Source organism: Lithobates pipiens, unplaced genomic scaffold (assembly GCF_037356315.1).
Source record: "Lithobates pipiens isolate NorthernLeopardFrog02 unplaced genomic scaffold, aLitPip1_a1.2 Scaffold_1, whole genome shotgun sequence".
NCBI classification, from domain to species: domain Eukaryota; kingdom Metazoa; phylum Chordata; class Amphibia; order Anura; family Ranidae; genus Lithobates; species Lithobates pipiens.
The window spans coordinates 222,007,245-222,020,514 of NW_027507685.1; the positions used below are offsets into that span (position 1 = coordinate 222,007,245).

General features: G+C 46.8%; 1 protein-coding gene across 1 annotated transcript; it reads right to left on the minus strand.

Annotated features, from left to right (window-relative positions):
• Positions 1–428: 428 nt before the first annotated feature.
• LOC143983506 (E3 SUMO-protein ligase ZBED1-like) lies at positions 429–2,913 on the minus strand. The gene is made up of 2 exons (XM_077483271.1): positions 2,748–2,913; positions 429–2,231 (listed from the first exon to the last, which is right to left on the minus strand). Exons 1-2 carry the CDS (start codon positions 2,867–2,869, stop codon positions 536–538), a joined length of 1,818 nt encoding a protein of 605 aa, XP_077339397.1. The 5' UTR covers positions 2,870–2,913; the 3' UTR covers positions 429–535.
• Positions 2,914–13,270: the final 10,357 nt, after the last annotated feature.

A 13,270-nucleotide genomic window follows, 5' to 3' on the forward strand; every position in this document is an offset into this window, starting at 1 on the left:
GCCTTCGCCTGTGATAGGCGGAACACTGAATTTCCCAGCAGCCTGTGTTCCGCCTATCACAGACGTCGTATCATCCTCGTCCGTAGTACGAGGATGATACGATGTCCGTGATAGGCGGAACACAGGCTGCTGGGAAATTCAGTGTTCCGCCTATCACAGGCGAAGGCGGAGCCGGAGGCGCGGCTTTTGAATAGAATGGCCGCTGTCTGTCTGCTCGACACGCTGATCGAGCGGGCAGACAGCGATGACTCGAGTATAAGCCGAGGGGGGCACTTTCAGCCTCAAAAAAGAGGCTGAAAATCTCGGCTTATACTCGAGTATATACGGTAGTTTTCAAGGAAGGAAGCAAGGAGGAACCAAGCCCACCAAAAGCACTGCTCAACACTGTGGCTGTGCAAAAATATGGCCAATACAACAATGAAGGCAGCCATGAGCCATCTCAACATAAATACACTAATACAGCCCAACAAGAACACAACACAGTCATGACAAGTGCAAAAGGTTGGGGGCCTGTGTTACTTCCTCCATTACAATGCTATATTTTAGCATTGCAATGGAGGAAGGTTAGCATATCAACATGCTCTGCTGTTAGGCTTGCTCTTTTTTTAGTCACAATGTTGCCAGCAACTGAGAAAAGCCTTTCAGATGGGGTTGATGTTGCAGGCACAGACAAGTAACTCTTTGCCAGCATGGCCAAGATGGGAAACCTCTTTTCATTTTCCTTCCACCATTTCAGCGGATTTTCTTCCTTTAGAATAGCCTGCTCACTGAAATACATGTGTATCTCATTCCGCACAACTTCACTGTGGGTTTCTTGATCTTGGATGTGACCAGTGTCATCCTCGCCATTACTGTGGTGGTCATCTGAATCTGAAGAACCGAGCAAAGTGTCTAACAGAGACACTTGCCTCTTCTCAGAAAATGTCATGTCTGCACTGGTTGACCGTTGTTCCTCACATCGATGTTGCGTTTGCTCTTCCTCGTATCTTCTTTTCACTTCAAGAGCAAGAGCTTGGACCTTGAGGTGAACTTTTAAACTGTCCTCTGCTGGCAGGAATTTTAGTTTGCGGAATCTGGGGTCCAGGGCTGCTGCAATAAGACATATATTTTCTCCACCATCATCTCTGAATTTAGTTTCCCGCTCCCATCTTGATGTCATCTCCTGTGCAGCAACACTTTGGAAAGCTTTAACTGCTGCTGTCTCGCAAATTGTGCTCTGTATGGATTTCTGGAGGCCCTTTACCAGAGGAGGTAGAGCAGAAGCAGTCACATAGGACTCTCCACTCAAGAAAACAGTAGCACACTCAAATGGCTGCAGGACTTGTTCCACTTCCTCAAGTAAGCTCCACTGATCATGTTTTAAATCTAGGAAGCGCTTCCCTCGTGGTGTGACATCAGGATCGGAAAGAGTTGCAGTCACAGGCCACCTCTGTTCAAGCAGGCGGCTGATCATGTGTAAAGTACTGTTCCATCTTACGGATACATCATTTATTAGTGTGTGCTCAGGGGTACCCATTTGTTGCTGCTTTGCTTTAAGCTTTGTAGTGGCCAGCTCACTTTTTTTTAAATGTTCCACAAGGCACTTTGCAGCCCTCAGGGTCTTGCTGATCTGGGGATCCCTCAAGGCATGGTTGACAACTAACTGCAATGTATGACCAGCACACCTGAGAGAAGAGATGCCATGCTTTTCTTCCAAAATACACAGAGCAGCGACAACATTTGCAGCGTTATCATGGACAACTACATTTACATTGGCCATGGATATCTCAAACTTTTCAGCTGCTTTTTCCACCCAGTTAGCAATGTTTTCAGCTGTGTGCCGATCTTCAAGTGGCATAGTGGTCAGATTGTACGATGTAAGATTCCAGTCTTCATTGATGAAGTGGCATGTGACACCCAAGTATGCCTCTGTGGCAATGCTGGTCCATGCGTCTGTGGTGAGAGCTATTTTTGATTTCACATCTTTGAGTGATGCTTTCAATCTTTCAAAATTCTCCTCATATTTCTTCTCCATCAGCTTAGTGAAATGGGACCTGGAGGGAAGTGTGTATCCTGGGTAAAACGTGTTGATCATCTCACGAAATCCTTGACCGTCTACAATGGAAATTGGTCTCATAGCTTTTACAATCATGTTGAGTATGCTATTGGTATATGCAACGGCCATTTGGGGTGAGCAAACAGTGACATCCTTTTTATGGAAGAAGAACTCCTGTACACAGCTTTGCCTCTTCCTGAGAAAAAAAAAAAAAGACACAATAATAATTAACATTTAGGAACCTGAACCAAGTTTAACCAACATGAATGCTCAATGCTGCTAATAATGTACTTGTACTGCATATTTAAAAGAGGGCACGGGTAGTGTAGTAAATGTCTGTCTGCAATTAAATTAATATTATATTGTTGCTGCTCTGTGTATTGGAAGAAAAGCATGGCATCTCTTCTCTCAGCTCATACATTGCAGGAAGTTGTCAAACCATGCCCTGAGGGATCCCCAGATCAGCAAGACGGCTGCAGTGCAAAAAGTGCCTTGTGAATGTGAAACATTTAAAAAAAACATGAGATGGCCACTAAAAAGAAATTAGCAAAGCAGCACAGCAACAAATACCCCTGGCCCCTGAGCATGCACTAATAATGATGTATCTTACTTACTAGCAGTAGCAGCATGAGCAATAATATATTAATAAATATTGACCACAAATTACTCCCAAAATGAACAAAATACTAGTAAGTAAGTAGTAAGTACTTACAAAGATGGCTCGTCCGTTTGAGGCCGTAGTGCGCCAGGATGTTTTCTTCTGAGGTGCTCGTGCATCGCAGTAGTGCTGCCGTGGTACGCCAGTTCGGTTTTGCAGAGGGAACAAAGGACCATTTTATCTGGCCTCTGTTTAAAGAATTCCCATACCTTTGAAAGTCGTGGTCCGGAACTTTTTTCCCCATTCCCGGGAGTGGGAGTGGGAGCAGGAGCAGCAGCTGCCACCGCCATTACCGCCATTTACCCGCGAGATGACACGTGCGTGACGCGTCGACGCCATTTACGCACGTCGACAAATTTTCTTAGTCGACGTAGTCGATTACGTCGACGCGTCGTGGCAGCTCTACTTGGCACCGACACTGTGTGCCAGAGATACATTCACTTGCCGCTGAACATGGCCATATAGCTCTGGGATGCCCTTCTCTGAGAAATACTTCCTTCCTGGGACCTTCCATTGTGGTGTTCCAATGGCCACCGAGTCCACCAGTTTATATGGCATTAGTTGGCGGGCTATCAGTTCTAACAAGCCAGCCGTCAACCGTTGGGCAAGAGGGTTATACGGCGTCATCATTTTTTTACGCTCGAACATTTGGCCCACGGAAGCCTGCCTTTTTCCAGAAAAACATGAGGATGGCATGATGGAAGGTGGAGTGGATGACAATTGTGAGGAGAGAGGAGAAGAAGAAGTAGAAGGCGAGGCTAGACGGTGAGAGCCTGGAGTGTGGCTTTGTGTGTTCCGTTGCTCCCACTGGGCTCGGTGATGGCAGCTTATGTGCCTTCTTAAGGCAGTCGTCCCTAGGTGAGTGTTGGGCTTACCGCGACTTATGCGTTGACTGCAAAGATTGCAGATGGCAACACTATTGTCAGCGGTGGACACGTTAAAAAAAGCCCACACTGCGGAGCCATTTTCCGGCATCCTGGGAGTGCAAGATGTGACCGTACATGGTTGATGCCTCGCTCCTGATACATTAGCAGTCTGCTTTGTCCCTCTTGTGCAATCTAAGTTCCGCCTGCTTTTCCTCCCTATCTGCTGGTCCATATCTCCCTCTGAACTCCCCTCTTCTTCCTCTCTTGTGGACACCCACGTGACATCACTAGACACGTCATCATCGATGTCACCTTCCCCACTGCTATAATTGGAGATCTCGGAGTAGGCAGCAACACCGGGGACCAACTTCCTCCTTGGGCTGATCTGGGTACTGTTGTCAAATGCTGAGTGGCGGTTGTTGCTACCTCGTCTTCCTGATCCAATGCCAAGAGTGGCTGCTCATCGGAAATATCTTGATATGGATTGGAAAATAATTCCTGTGACTCAAGCGGAAGGTATATGGTGGTGGTGGTTTGGTGGTAGTGTCTTTGGGGGTGCACACAGCAGAGAGTGAAGAGGGTGCAGATTGAGAGGATGAGGAGAGTGCAGAAGAGTAAGGCTGAGTGAGCCACTCAACCAAGTCTGGTGCGTCCTTTGACGTAATCGCACGCACCTTCTGCAATTTGCCACTTTGGCTCAAGTCTGTTGCTCCTGCCCTACCCCTACCACCCCTGCGGAAGGGCCTGCCTCTTGCTCTGCCTGTCATTTTTTAAATGACCCTGTGACAAAAGTCTCTAGAGAAGTGCAGTATGTATGTGGAAATAGGTATATAACACCCCGCTTCAATCTGTCGTTTTTGGGGGCCACTGGTCTATCACACCAGTTATAACACTTTTTTTTTATTGCGTTTGTCACTCTTTGTAGTATCGCTGCAGAACAACTCAGCAGTCACAATGCTGCACAGTGGAAATTCACTATACTATGCTTTCTATATGTGCAAGTATTTTATACGTGTATTACACACCTATATACTGCATCAAATAGTACACCTATACCAGTCCTTAAAAGGACCTTTGTGGACCTAGTAGCTAGTGATTTGCAGACTGTCCCTCAGTCCCTACACTGGCAAAAGACAGCTGCAGAATCGGCCAGCGGTGCACTCAGCAATCACCAGCACCCTATATGCTGTACACCTATGCCAGTCCCTAAAAGGATGTTTGTGGACCTAATAGTAATAGCTAGTGATTAAACTGACTGTCCCTGCTACAGGAGAGGAGTGCGGAAGGTATGATGGGGGCAGTATGTACATGAGAGGCGTGTGGAAGGTATGAAGGGGGCAGAATATACAGTACAGGAGTGTAGAAGGTAGGAAGGGGGCAGAATATACAGTAGAGGAGTGCAGAAGGTATGAAGGGGGAACAATATACAGTAGAGGAGTGTGGAGGGTATAATATAGGAAATATGTACAGGAGAGGAGTGTAGAGGGTATGATGGGGTATGTACAGGAGAGCAGTACGGAAGGTATGGCAGTGGGCAGTATGTACAGGAGAGGAGTACGGAGGGTATGATGGGAGCAGAATTTACAGGAGTAGTGATAGATGCACTTCCGACGGGACGTTTCACGAACGCGAACCGCGAACGCGGCCAAAAGTTTGCGAACAGCAAAGTTTGCGGCGGGCCCCATTGACTTTAATGGCAGACGAACCTTAAAAACCTACAGGTCATATTTCAGCCACAAAATACTTACTAGATGTGCACACATAGTCCCACCACATGGACACTGACATAACAAAAGTATTAAGTGAATCTGGGATCGACAACGACAAGCATTCTTTTTTTATCTGTGAAATTTTGACAATTCAGCAGTGCATGAAGGCCATGGAAGAGAGGAAAGGTCAGGGCAGGCTATGAAGATGGTGCAGGAGATGATCACCCGAACTGTGATAGAGAGCACTGACACCAGCACCGTGATAGAGAGCACTGACACCACACCAGCACCGTGATAGAGAGCACTGACACCACACAAGCATTGTGGTAGAGAGCACTGACACCACTGACACCACTGACACCAGCACCGAGATAGAGAGCACTGACACCAGCACCAAGATAGAGAGCTGTTTGTGTGTATGCTAGTCCGACGGACAAAAACCGATGCTAGGGCAGCTATTGGCTACTGGCTATGAAGTTTCTTATTCTAGTCCGGTCGTACGTCATCACATTAAAAATCCGATGAAACTTTCTGGATAAACCCCCAACAAACACTAGTTATTCAACGGTGGGCATACAAAGTTGTGGTACTGGCACAGTACCAAAGTATTAGCAGAAGTAATACATTACCGCTCCCAGTGATGAGTGATGCCGTCAGTCTATGAGGTGAAAGGCTATTGCTTCCAAGCTAGTCCCACACAAACCAAGTAGGGTCCACAGGGGGATACGTCGGATTGCCTCTGTCCATTTGCCATGAACCGGTGGTCATAGCCCTACCCTTGGTGCACGGGCTCAGGAGCACCACGGGGGATGTTACCATAGAGTGGCGTTCAGGCAGAACTAACATCAACTCGTTTCTCAAAAACAATGTGTAGCTTAACCTGGACATGTTAGCCCCTATCCTTTTCTGTCCCCCTCTGTTTGGGATGTTGGCAAGTGACATGTTGCATCTGGCAGCAGGTGATGGTGGTAAGTGAAATGGGGCATCTGCCAGCAGGTGACAGTGGCAAGTGACACGTGACATCTGGCAGCAGATGACAGTGGCAAGTGACCTGCTGCATCTGGCAGGAGGTGATGGTGGTAAGTGACACGTGGCATCTGGCAGCAGGTGACATGGCAAGTGGTATGTTGCATCGGAGGTGACGGTGGCAAGTGACACACGGCATCTGGCAGCAGGTGATGGTGGCAAGTGACTTGTGGCATCTGGCAGCAGGTGACGTGGTGACATGTGGCATCTGGCAGCAGGCGACAGTGGCAAGTGGCACGTGATATCTGGCAGCAGGTGACGGTGGCAGGTGACATCTGGTAGTAGATGACAGGTGGTGGCATCTGGCAGCGGGTGACATTGGCAAGCGACTTGTGGCATCTGACAGCAGGTGACATGGCAAGTGACATGTTGCATCTGGCAGGAGGTGAAGGTGGCAAGTGACACATGGCATCTGGCAGCAGGTGACGTTGCAAGTGACATGTGGCATCTGGCAGCAGGTGGGGGTGGCACGTGACACGTGGCATCTGGCAGCAGGTGATGGTGGCAAGTGACACATGGCATCTGGCAGCAGGTGACAGTGGTGACATGTGGCATCTGGCAGCAGGTGACGTGGCAAGTGACACGTGGCATCTGGTAGCAGGTGACAATGGCAAATGAGATGTTGCATCCGGCAGGAGGGGACGGTGGCAAGTGACACGTGACATCTGGCAGCAGGTGATGGTGGCCAGTGACACGTGGTATCTGGCAGCAGGTGACGGTGGCAAGTGACAAGTGGCATCTGGCAGCAGGTGACGGTGGCAAGTGACACATGGCATCTGGTAGGAGGTTACAGGTGGTGGCATCTGGCAGCAGGTGACATTGGCAAGTGACTTGTGGCATCTGGAAGCAGGTGATGTGGCAAGTGACACATGGCAACAGGTGACAGTGGTAAGGGACAAGTGGCATCTGGCAGCAGGTGATGGTGGTAAGGGACATGTGGCATCTGGTAGGTAACAAGTGTCAGTGGCCAGTGACAGTGGCATCTGGCAGCAGGTGATGACACGTGGTATCTGGCAGCAGGTGATGGTGGCAAGTGACACATGGCATCTGGCAGCAGGGACACATGGCATCTGGCAGCAGGTGACGGTAGTGACACATGGCATCTGGCAGAGGTGACGTAGTAAGTGACACGTGGACACCAAGACAGATCCCACCGGGGATAGAGCGTAAGATTCCCTGGGGCGCGGAGTCTAAGAGCCAGCAGGTGTTCACCAGAGCCTCTAGTGGTGAGGATGGACTGGGCTGTAACTGGCTCCAGCTCACGACCCCCAGGGTCCCCCCGCTCACACCCACAGTAGGAAACAGGAGGATAGGGATAGTGAGGGATAAAGCCAAGGTCGGGGGCCACAAGCAGACTGGAATAGTCAGGGGCACGCCAAAAGGTCAGGATCACAGGCAAATAGGGATAGATTACTCCCGCTTTAAAATGATTGTAAAGGTTCCTTTTTAAAAAAAATAACAAACATATTATACTTACCTCCTCTGTACAGTTGGTTTTTCACAGAGCAGCCCGGATCCTCCTCTTCTCAGATCCCTCTTTGCTGCTGCTAGCCCCTCCCTCCTTTGAGTGCCCCTCAGCCAGCAGCTTGCTAAAGAGTGCACCCAAGCTGAGTCAGAGCTCCATGTATCCATTCAAATACAGAGCCCGACCTGGCCCCACCTCCTCTCTCCCCTGTTTGGCTGACTTTAATTGACAGCCGAGGGAGCCAATAGCGCCGCTGCTCTGTCTTAGCCAGGGGGAGTGTCCTGGGTGGCTAAGGGGATGAGGGGATCGTGGACTTCGCTGGAGAGAGAAGGAGCTCAGGTAGATAATAAGGGGGTTGGTTTTTTATCTTAATGCATAGAATGCATTAAGATAAAAAAACTTCTGCCTTTGCAACTTCTTTAAATGGCATTTGAATATAACAGCTGTTCCACAATATGACTTCTAACAGCACTTGCATACACAATATCTGCTTAATCATAAATAAATGTTTTGATAATCAAAAATAAATGTTTGTTAAATAAAATGGCTATTCCATTTACCCTATTAGTAAGAAATGCTTTAAGTGGTTAAAGCATCACCTATGGAAAACAAAGGGTACAGACGTTTTTTGCCACTTAGAGGGTGCACACAAATTTAAGATTTGACATGTTGGGTATCTATTTACTCGGTGCAATCTCATCTTTTTCTATTTTACAAATGTAGCAGGGGGCTCCTGAAGAGCACGCGCTATGTTTTTCAAAGTTAAAAGCTTTACCCAAACTACAGTTTGGTTTGGGCCTATTTGACTAAATTTGGCTCTTTGTCAGTCTGACTGGACTGTGGGATGTTCAGTTTGGCCACAGGGGGCACTGTCTCTGGTGGCAGGCGTAGAACTATGGTCTAGTGAGGCCCTTGAATTATTCCCTCTCAGAATCAGGTCAGTGGGAGTGGCCCTCCCGCTGTGCCCTCAGGGAGAGGGTATTTAGGACACGGACGTCACTTGGTTCTGGGCTCCGGTCCAGTATGCTGTGCTGAGTATATGGTCCTGGTCCTCCTGACCAGCCCCCAGGAGGCCTATGGCCTGGGGTGCTGTTCCGCCCGACTTTGATGCCTCGGGGCTGGCTAGCCCAAGGCAATGGAACTAAGGAAGGACTTTGAGGTGGATGGGTGCTGTCTCCGGTCCGGGAGAGACCCAGTATACTTCGAGCATTCCAGGGGAGGACTCTTTAGAAGAATACCACACCTGAGGTTGGTTTCTTAACAAGAGCCTGGAAGGGCTGAAGTAACCGAGAGAATCTGGTCTTGGGGATATCGCCAAGTGGGCTGAAAGATCCAGGTATCCTACAAATGTTCTACAGCTTAGTTTGCCTACGTGTTCTGCTACAACGTCGGTGACAAAGACTTTGTTCCTGAGTAAGCACCTTGTTGGCTGCTAGGCCTTGTGAGAAAGGGACTGTCCAACCTGAGTGCTCATCCAGCTGCGAATGGCTATTCTCTGGATGCAGTTAAAGTAAGCAAGTTCCTTAACGTTTATAGACTTTGACATTGAGAGCACTTGAACTTTCCTTTCCAACCCTCTGATCCCAAGTTAAAAGACTGTTCAATGGTTGACGTTTGCAAATGAAATCCATTCAACTGGATCTATTGTCAGTCTCCTTCGGGGGTTAGTGCTACACAAAATTGGGTAATTTATTTTGTTTGCGTTCCCTAAAATTAGCGTGTGCAAAAACGGCTCCGGCAGAGTAGGGGCCCAAATCCAATAAAAGTAAAAATCCTCCCCTTGCAGTGGGGCTATCCCAGTACTGCAAAGGTTAATTGCACCTGGGTACATGTTTAGGGGACAGGAAAAGCAGTTTTACTCGCCCGATCCAAGCAGACAATCAAAGCAGACGGCTCTCCCCTATTCTCCTTGGTGACCATGGGCCCTGCATCAGTGGTGATGACATCAGAGGGCATCTGACCACCAGAGCATTGGGGAGAAGAAGCTGCGAGAACAGATCTAGCAGCACAAAGGAACTTGCAGGAATGGAGGATCTGATAAGTCAAATGACTTTTCTAGTCAACTAAAGACACATGTAACAGTTGCAGTGTGGGAGCAAAGGGTGGATTTAGACTTTTCACCTTTACTAAAAGCGTCACACAACATTAAACTTTTTTTCCACCTCCGAATTATAAAATGTATTGACCTTGTTTGTAGCAGTGGTTAAAAAAAAAAAGAAAAAAGGAAGGTGCTTGTGGATTTATCCAATCATATTCTGCATATTAATTATTCACTATCAACATAACAAGGTAGATGGGAGGGGTGTATCCTTTGCTTAAATGCTTTGTGCTGAAAGATATCTCTCCAAAGTGGTGAGCTAAGGTCTAAAGATGCTTTGTTCCAAGTCAGTGACTTTTTAGGTAGTAAAGATGGAAACAGGATGAGGGAACTTTACAAAAAAAAACAAGTCCGTAATGGCAGCTCTCATATATTGTTCCTTACAGGATCCCTTTAACAAATCATTTATGTGAGTGAGCATCTACAACATAAGACACCACACCCCTCCCAGAGCTTTGAACAGTTTTGCCTCGTGGATGAATTCAGCTGCTGGAATGACAAGGATGGTGAGTAGCAATTATTATTATTATTATTATTATTTTTTTTCTGTAGAATGTATATAGCGGCAAGAGTTTGCACGGCGCTTTAAACATGAGGGCAGATAGGAGGGATCAGAGGGCCCTGCTCGTTAGAGCTTACAATCAATCATACTTCTTCCCTTACGGTATGCTAAAAGTTAACTGTCTGCTTGTCGTTTTCCCGTAGATTCCTCTACAGATACTATTTTTTGTTAGTAGAGAAAATAATTTAGAGAAGTGGTAAAAAAAAGAAAAAGTCATAGTTAACATTTTTTGTACGTGGGTGAGAAGGATCAGAGAGATCCTTAGAACATGTCTGAAGGACTTTTTCGTAGTATTTGCAAGGGCGCACTTCACTTTAATTTGATGGACTGTGCTTGGAGCGTTTTAGTGTTTTCCAGATTTTCCAGATTCTCTGGCCAGGCGGGAATCTCACGGGCGTGTTTGTGAAAGGGGAATTAGGTTACGATTTTTTTTTTTTTTTTTTTTTAGGATACTTAGAAATGGTAATACAGAAGGGAAGCAACAGATGTGTTCAGAGGCATACGGGTGGTAACACAGCAGACTGTAAAGCCGCGTACACACGACCGGACTGTCCGGCAGACTAGGTCCGACGGTCTTCCCGACGGACTTTGCGAATGAACAGACTTGGCCACACACAATCACACCAAAGTCCGACGTATTCCAACGTGATGACGTACGACCGGACTAGAAGAAGGAAGTTCATGCCCTAGCGTCGGTTTTCGTCCGTCGGACCATCATACAGACGAGCGGATTTCTCCATAGGAACTGGGTCTGGCGAAGTTCCGGTGGAAAAATTTGAAACATGTTCTATTTCTAAAGTCCGTCAGATTTTTGGACAGCAAAGGTCCGATGGAGCCCACACACCATCGAATTGTCTGACTGATTCATTCGGTCGGACCTTTGCTGTCAAAAAGTCCGGTCGTGTTTACGCAGCATAAGAATTTTTCACCAGTGTAATAAAATGGATGGCTGAGCAAATTATGCTTTGTCACATTGTTTTTTTTTCTTAGATATTAATTCTTTTTGATTTTGATGTTGTAGTAGATATTAAAAGAAAGATAAAAAAAATTTCAATAAAAGAGCTGGTAAAAAAAGAAAAGGGGTTAAATAATTTCAGTTCTTTGGCTTCCTCTGTAACATAATAATGAGTTTAACCGGTTCCCGACCAGCGCACGACGATGTACGTCGACAGAATGGCACGGGCAGGCATATTGGCGTACAGGTACGTCCAATATTCAATGCTGCCCTGCCATCGGGAGCGCGCTGGTGGCGGCGCGCTCCCGCGCTGGTCGGGACCCCCGTGAGTCCGGTCGCGGGACGGCTGAATGAAGGAAATGCCGTGTAAACAGCATTTCTCCATTCTGCCTAGCAACTAGTGACGCTGATCTCTGCTCCGCGCTGGTCGGGACCCCCGTGAGTCCAGTCGCGGGACCCGCGGACTCGATCGCCGTGGGCATCCCCGCGATCGTCTCACGGGACGGCTGAATGGAGGAAATGCCGTGTAAACAGCATTTCTCCATTCTGCCTAGCAACTAGTGACGCTGATCTCTGCTCCATGTGATTGGAGCAGAGATCAGTGTTCACTAAATGAAAGCCCAACCCCCCCACAGTTAGTAACACACCCCTAGGAACACTTAACCCCTACACTGCCACCCACTGGTTAACCCCTTCACTGCCAGTGTCATTTACACAGGAATCACTGCATTTATATAGCAGTGATTACTGTATAAATGACAATGGTCCCAAAAATGTGTCAAAAATGTCCGATGGGTCCCCCACAATGTCGCAGTCACAATAAAAATCACTGATCGCCGCCATTACTAGTAAAAAAAAAATAATAAAAAATTATTAATAAAAATGCTATAAAACTATCCCTATTTTGTAAACGCTATAACTTTTGCGCAAACCAATCAATAATCGCTTATTGCGATTTTTTTTTAACCAAAAATATGTAGAAGAATACGTATCGGCCTAAACTGAGGGAAAAAATGTTTTTTTATATAATTTTAGGGGATATTTATTATAACAAAAAGTAAAAAATAATGTGTTTTTTTCAAAATTGTCGCTCTATTTTTGTTTATAGCGCAAAAAATAAAAACCGCAGGGGTGATCAAATACCACCAAAAGAAAGCTCTATTTGTGGGAAAAAAAGGACGTCAATTTTGTTTGGGAGCCACGTCGCACGACCGCGCAATTGTCAGTTAAAGCGACGCAGTGCCGAATCGCAAAAAGTGGTCTGGTCTTTGACCAGCAAAATGGTCCGGTCTGTAAGTGGTTAAACAGTAATAAACCCAAAAGTAAACATTTATTATATTGCAGCTTACCAATTCTTAGCCCTTGTACACACGGTCGGAGAATCCGTCGGAATGTGTCCTATCGGACCGTGTTGTCGGATAATCCGACTGTGTGTGGTATGCATCGGACTGATTCCGTCAGAATATCCATCGGACCCAATTTTCCAACTTGTTGGAAATATTTCCCAACCAACTGGGCTGATCGGACATACTCCGATCATGTGTAGAGAATTTTGATCGGACCAAGTGCCACGCATGCTCAGATCAAATTCCTACATCAAAGCTATTGGCTACTAGCCTGAATGTAGTCCCATCATAACGAAATTACGTCATCACGTTCTGAAAGATCGGATTTTTCAACAACTTTGTCCGACCGTGTGTATGCAACAGTTTCGGACAAGATGCGACGGACAAGATCCGACGGACAAAATCCGACGGATTTGGTTGTCGAAATCTCCGACCGTGTGTACAGGGGCTTAGATATGATGGCTGTTTTAGTTTTCTTCTTTATGCTTTCTTTCTTCTATTTTCATCTCATGCTCCTGCCAGTGACTTCAGTTTAACCATAGACCGAGCC

Excerpts from the sequence above, each read along its gene's own strand:
- LOC143983506 (XM_077483271.1), bottom strand. The coding sequence starts at position 2,869 with ATGGTCCTTTGTTCCCTCTGCAAAACCGAACTGGCGTACCACGGCAGC. Across the intron at positions 2,232-2,747 it reads CAAACGGACGAGCCATCTTT|GAAGAGGCAAAGCTGTGTAC; the intron begins GTAAGTACTTAC and ends TTTTTTTCTCAG.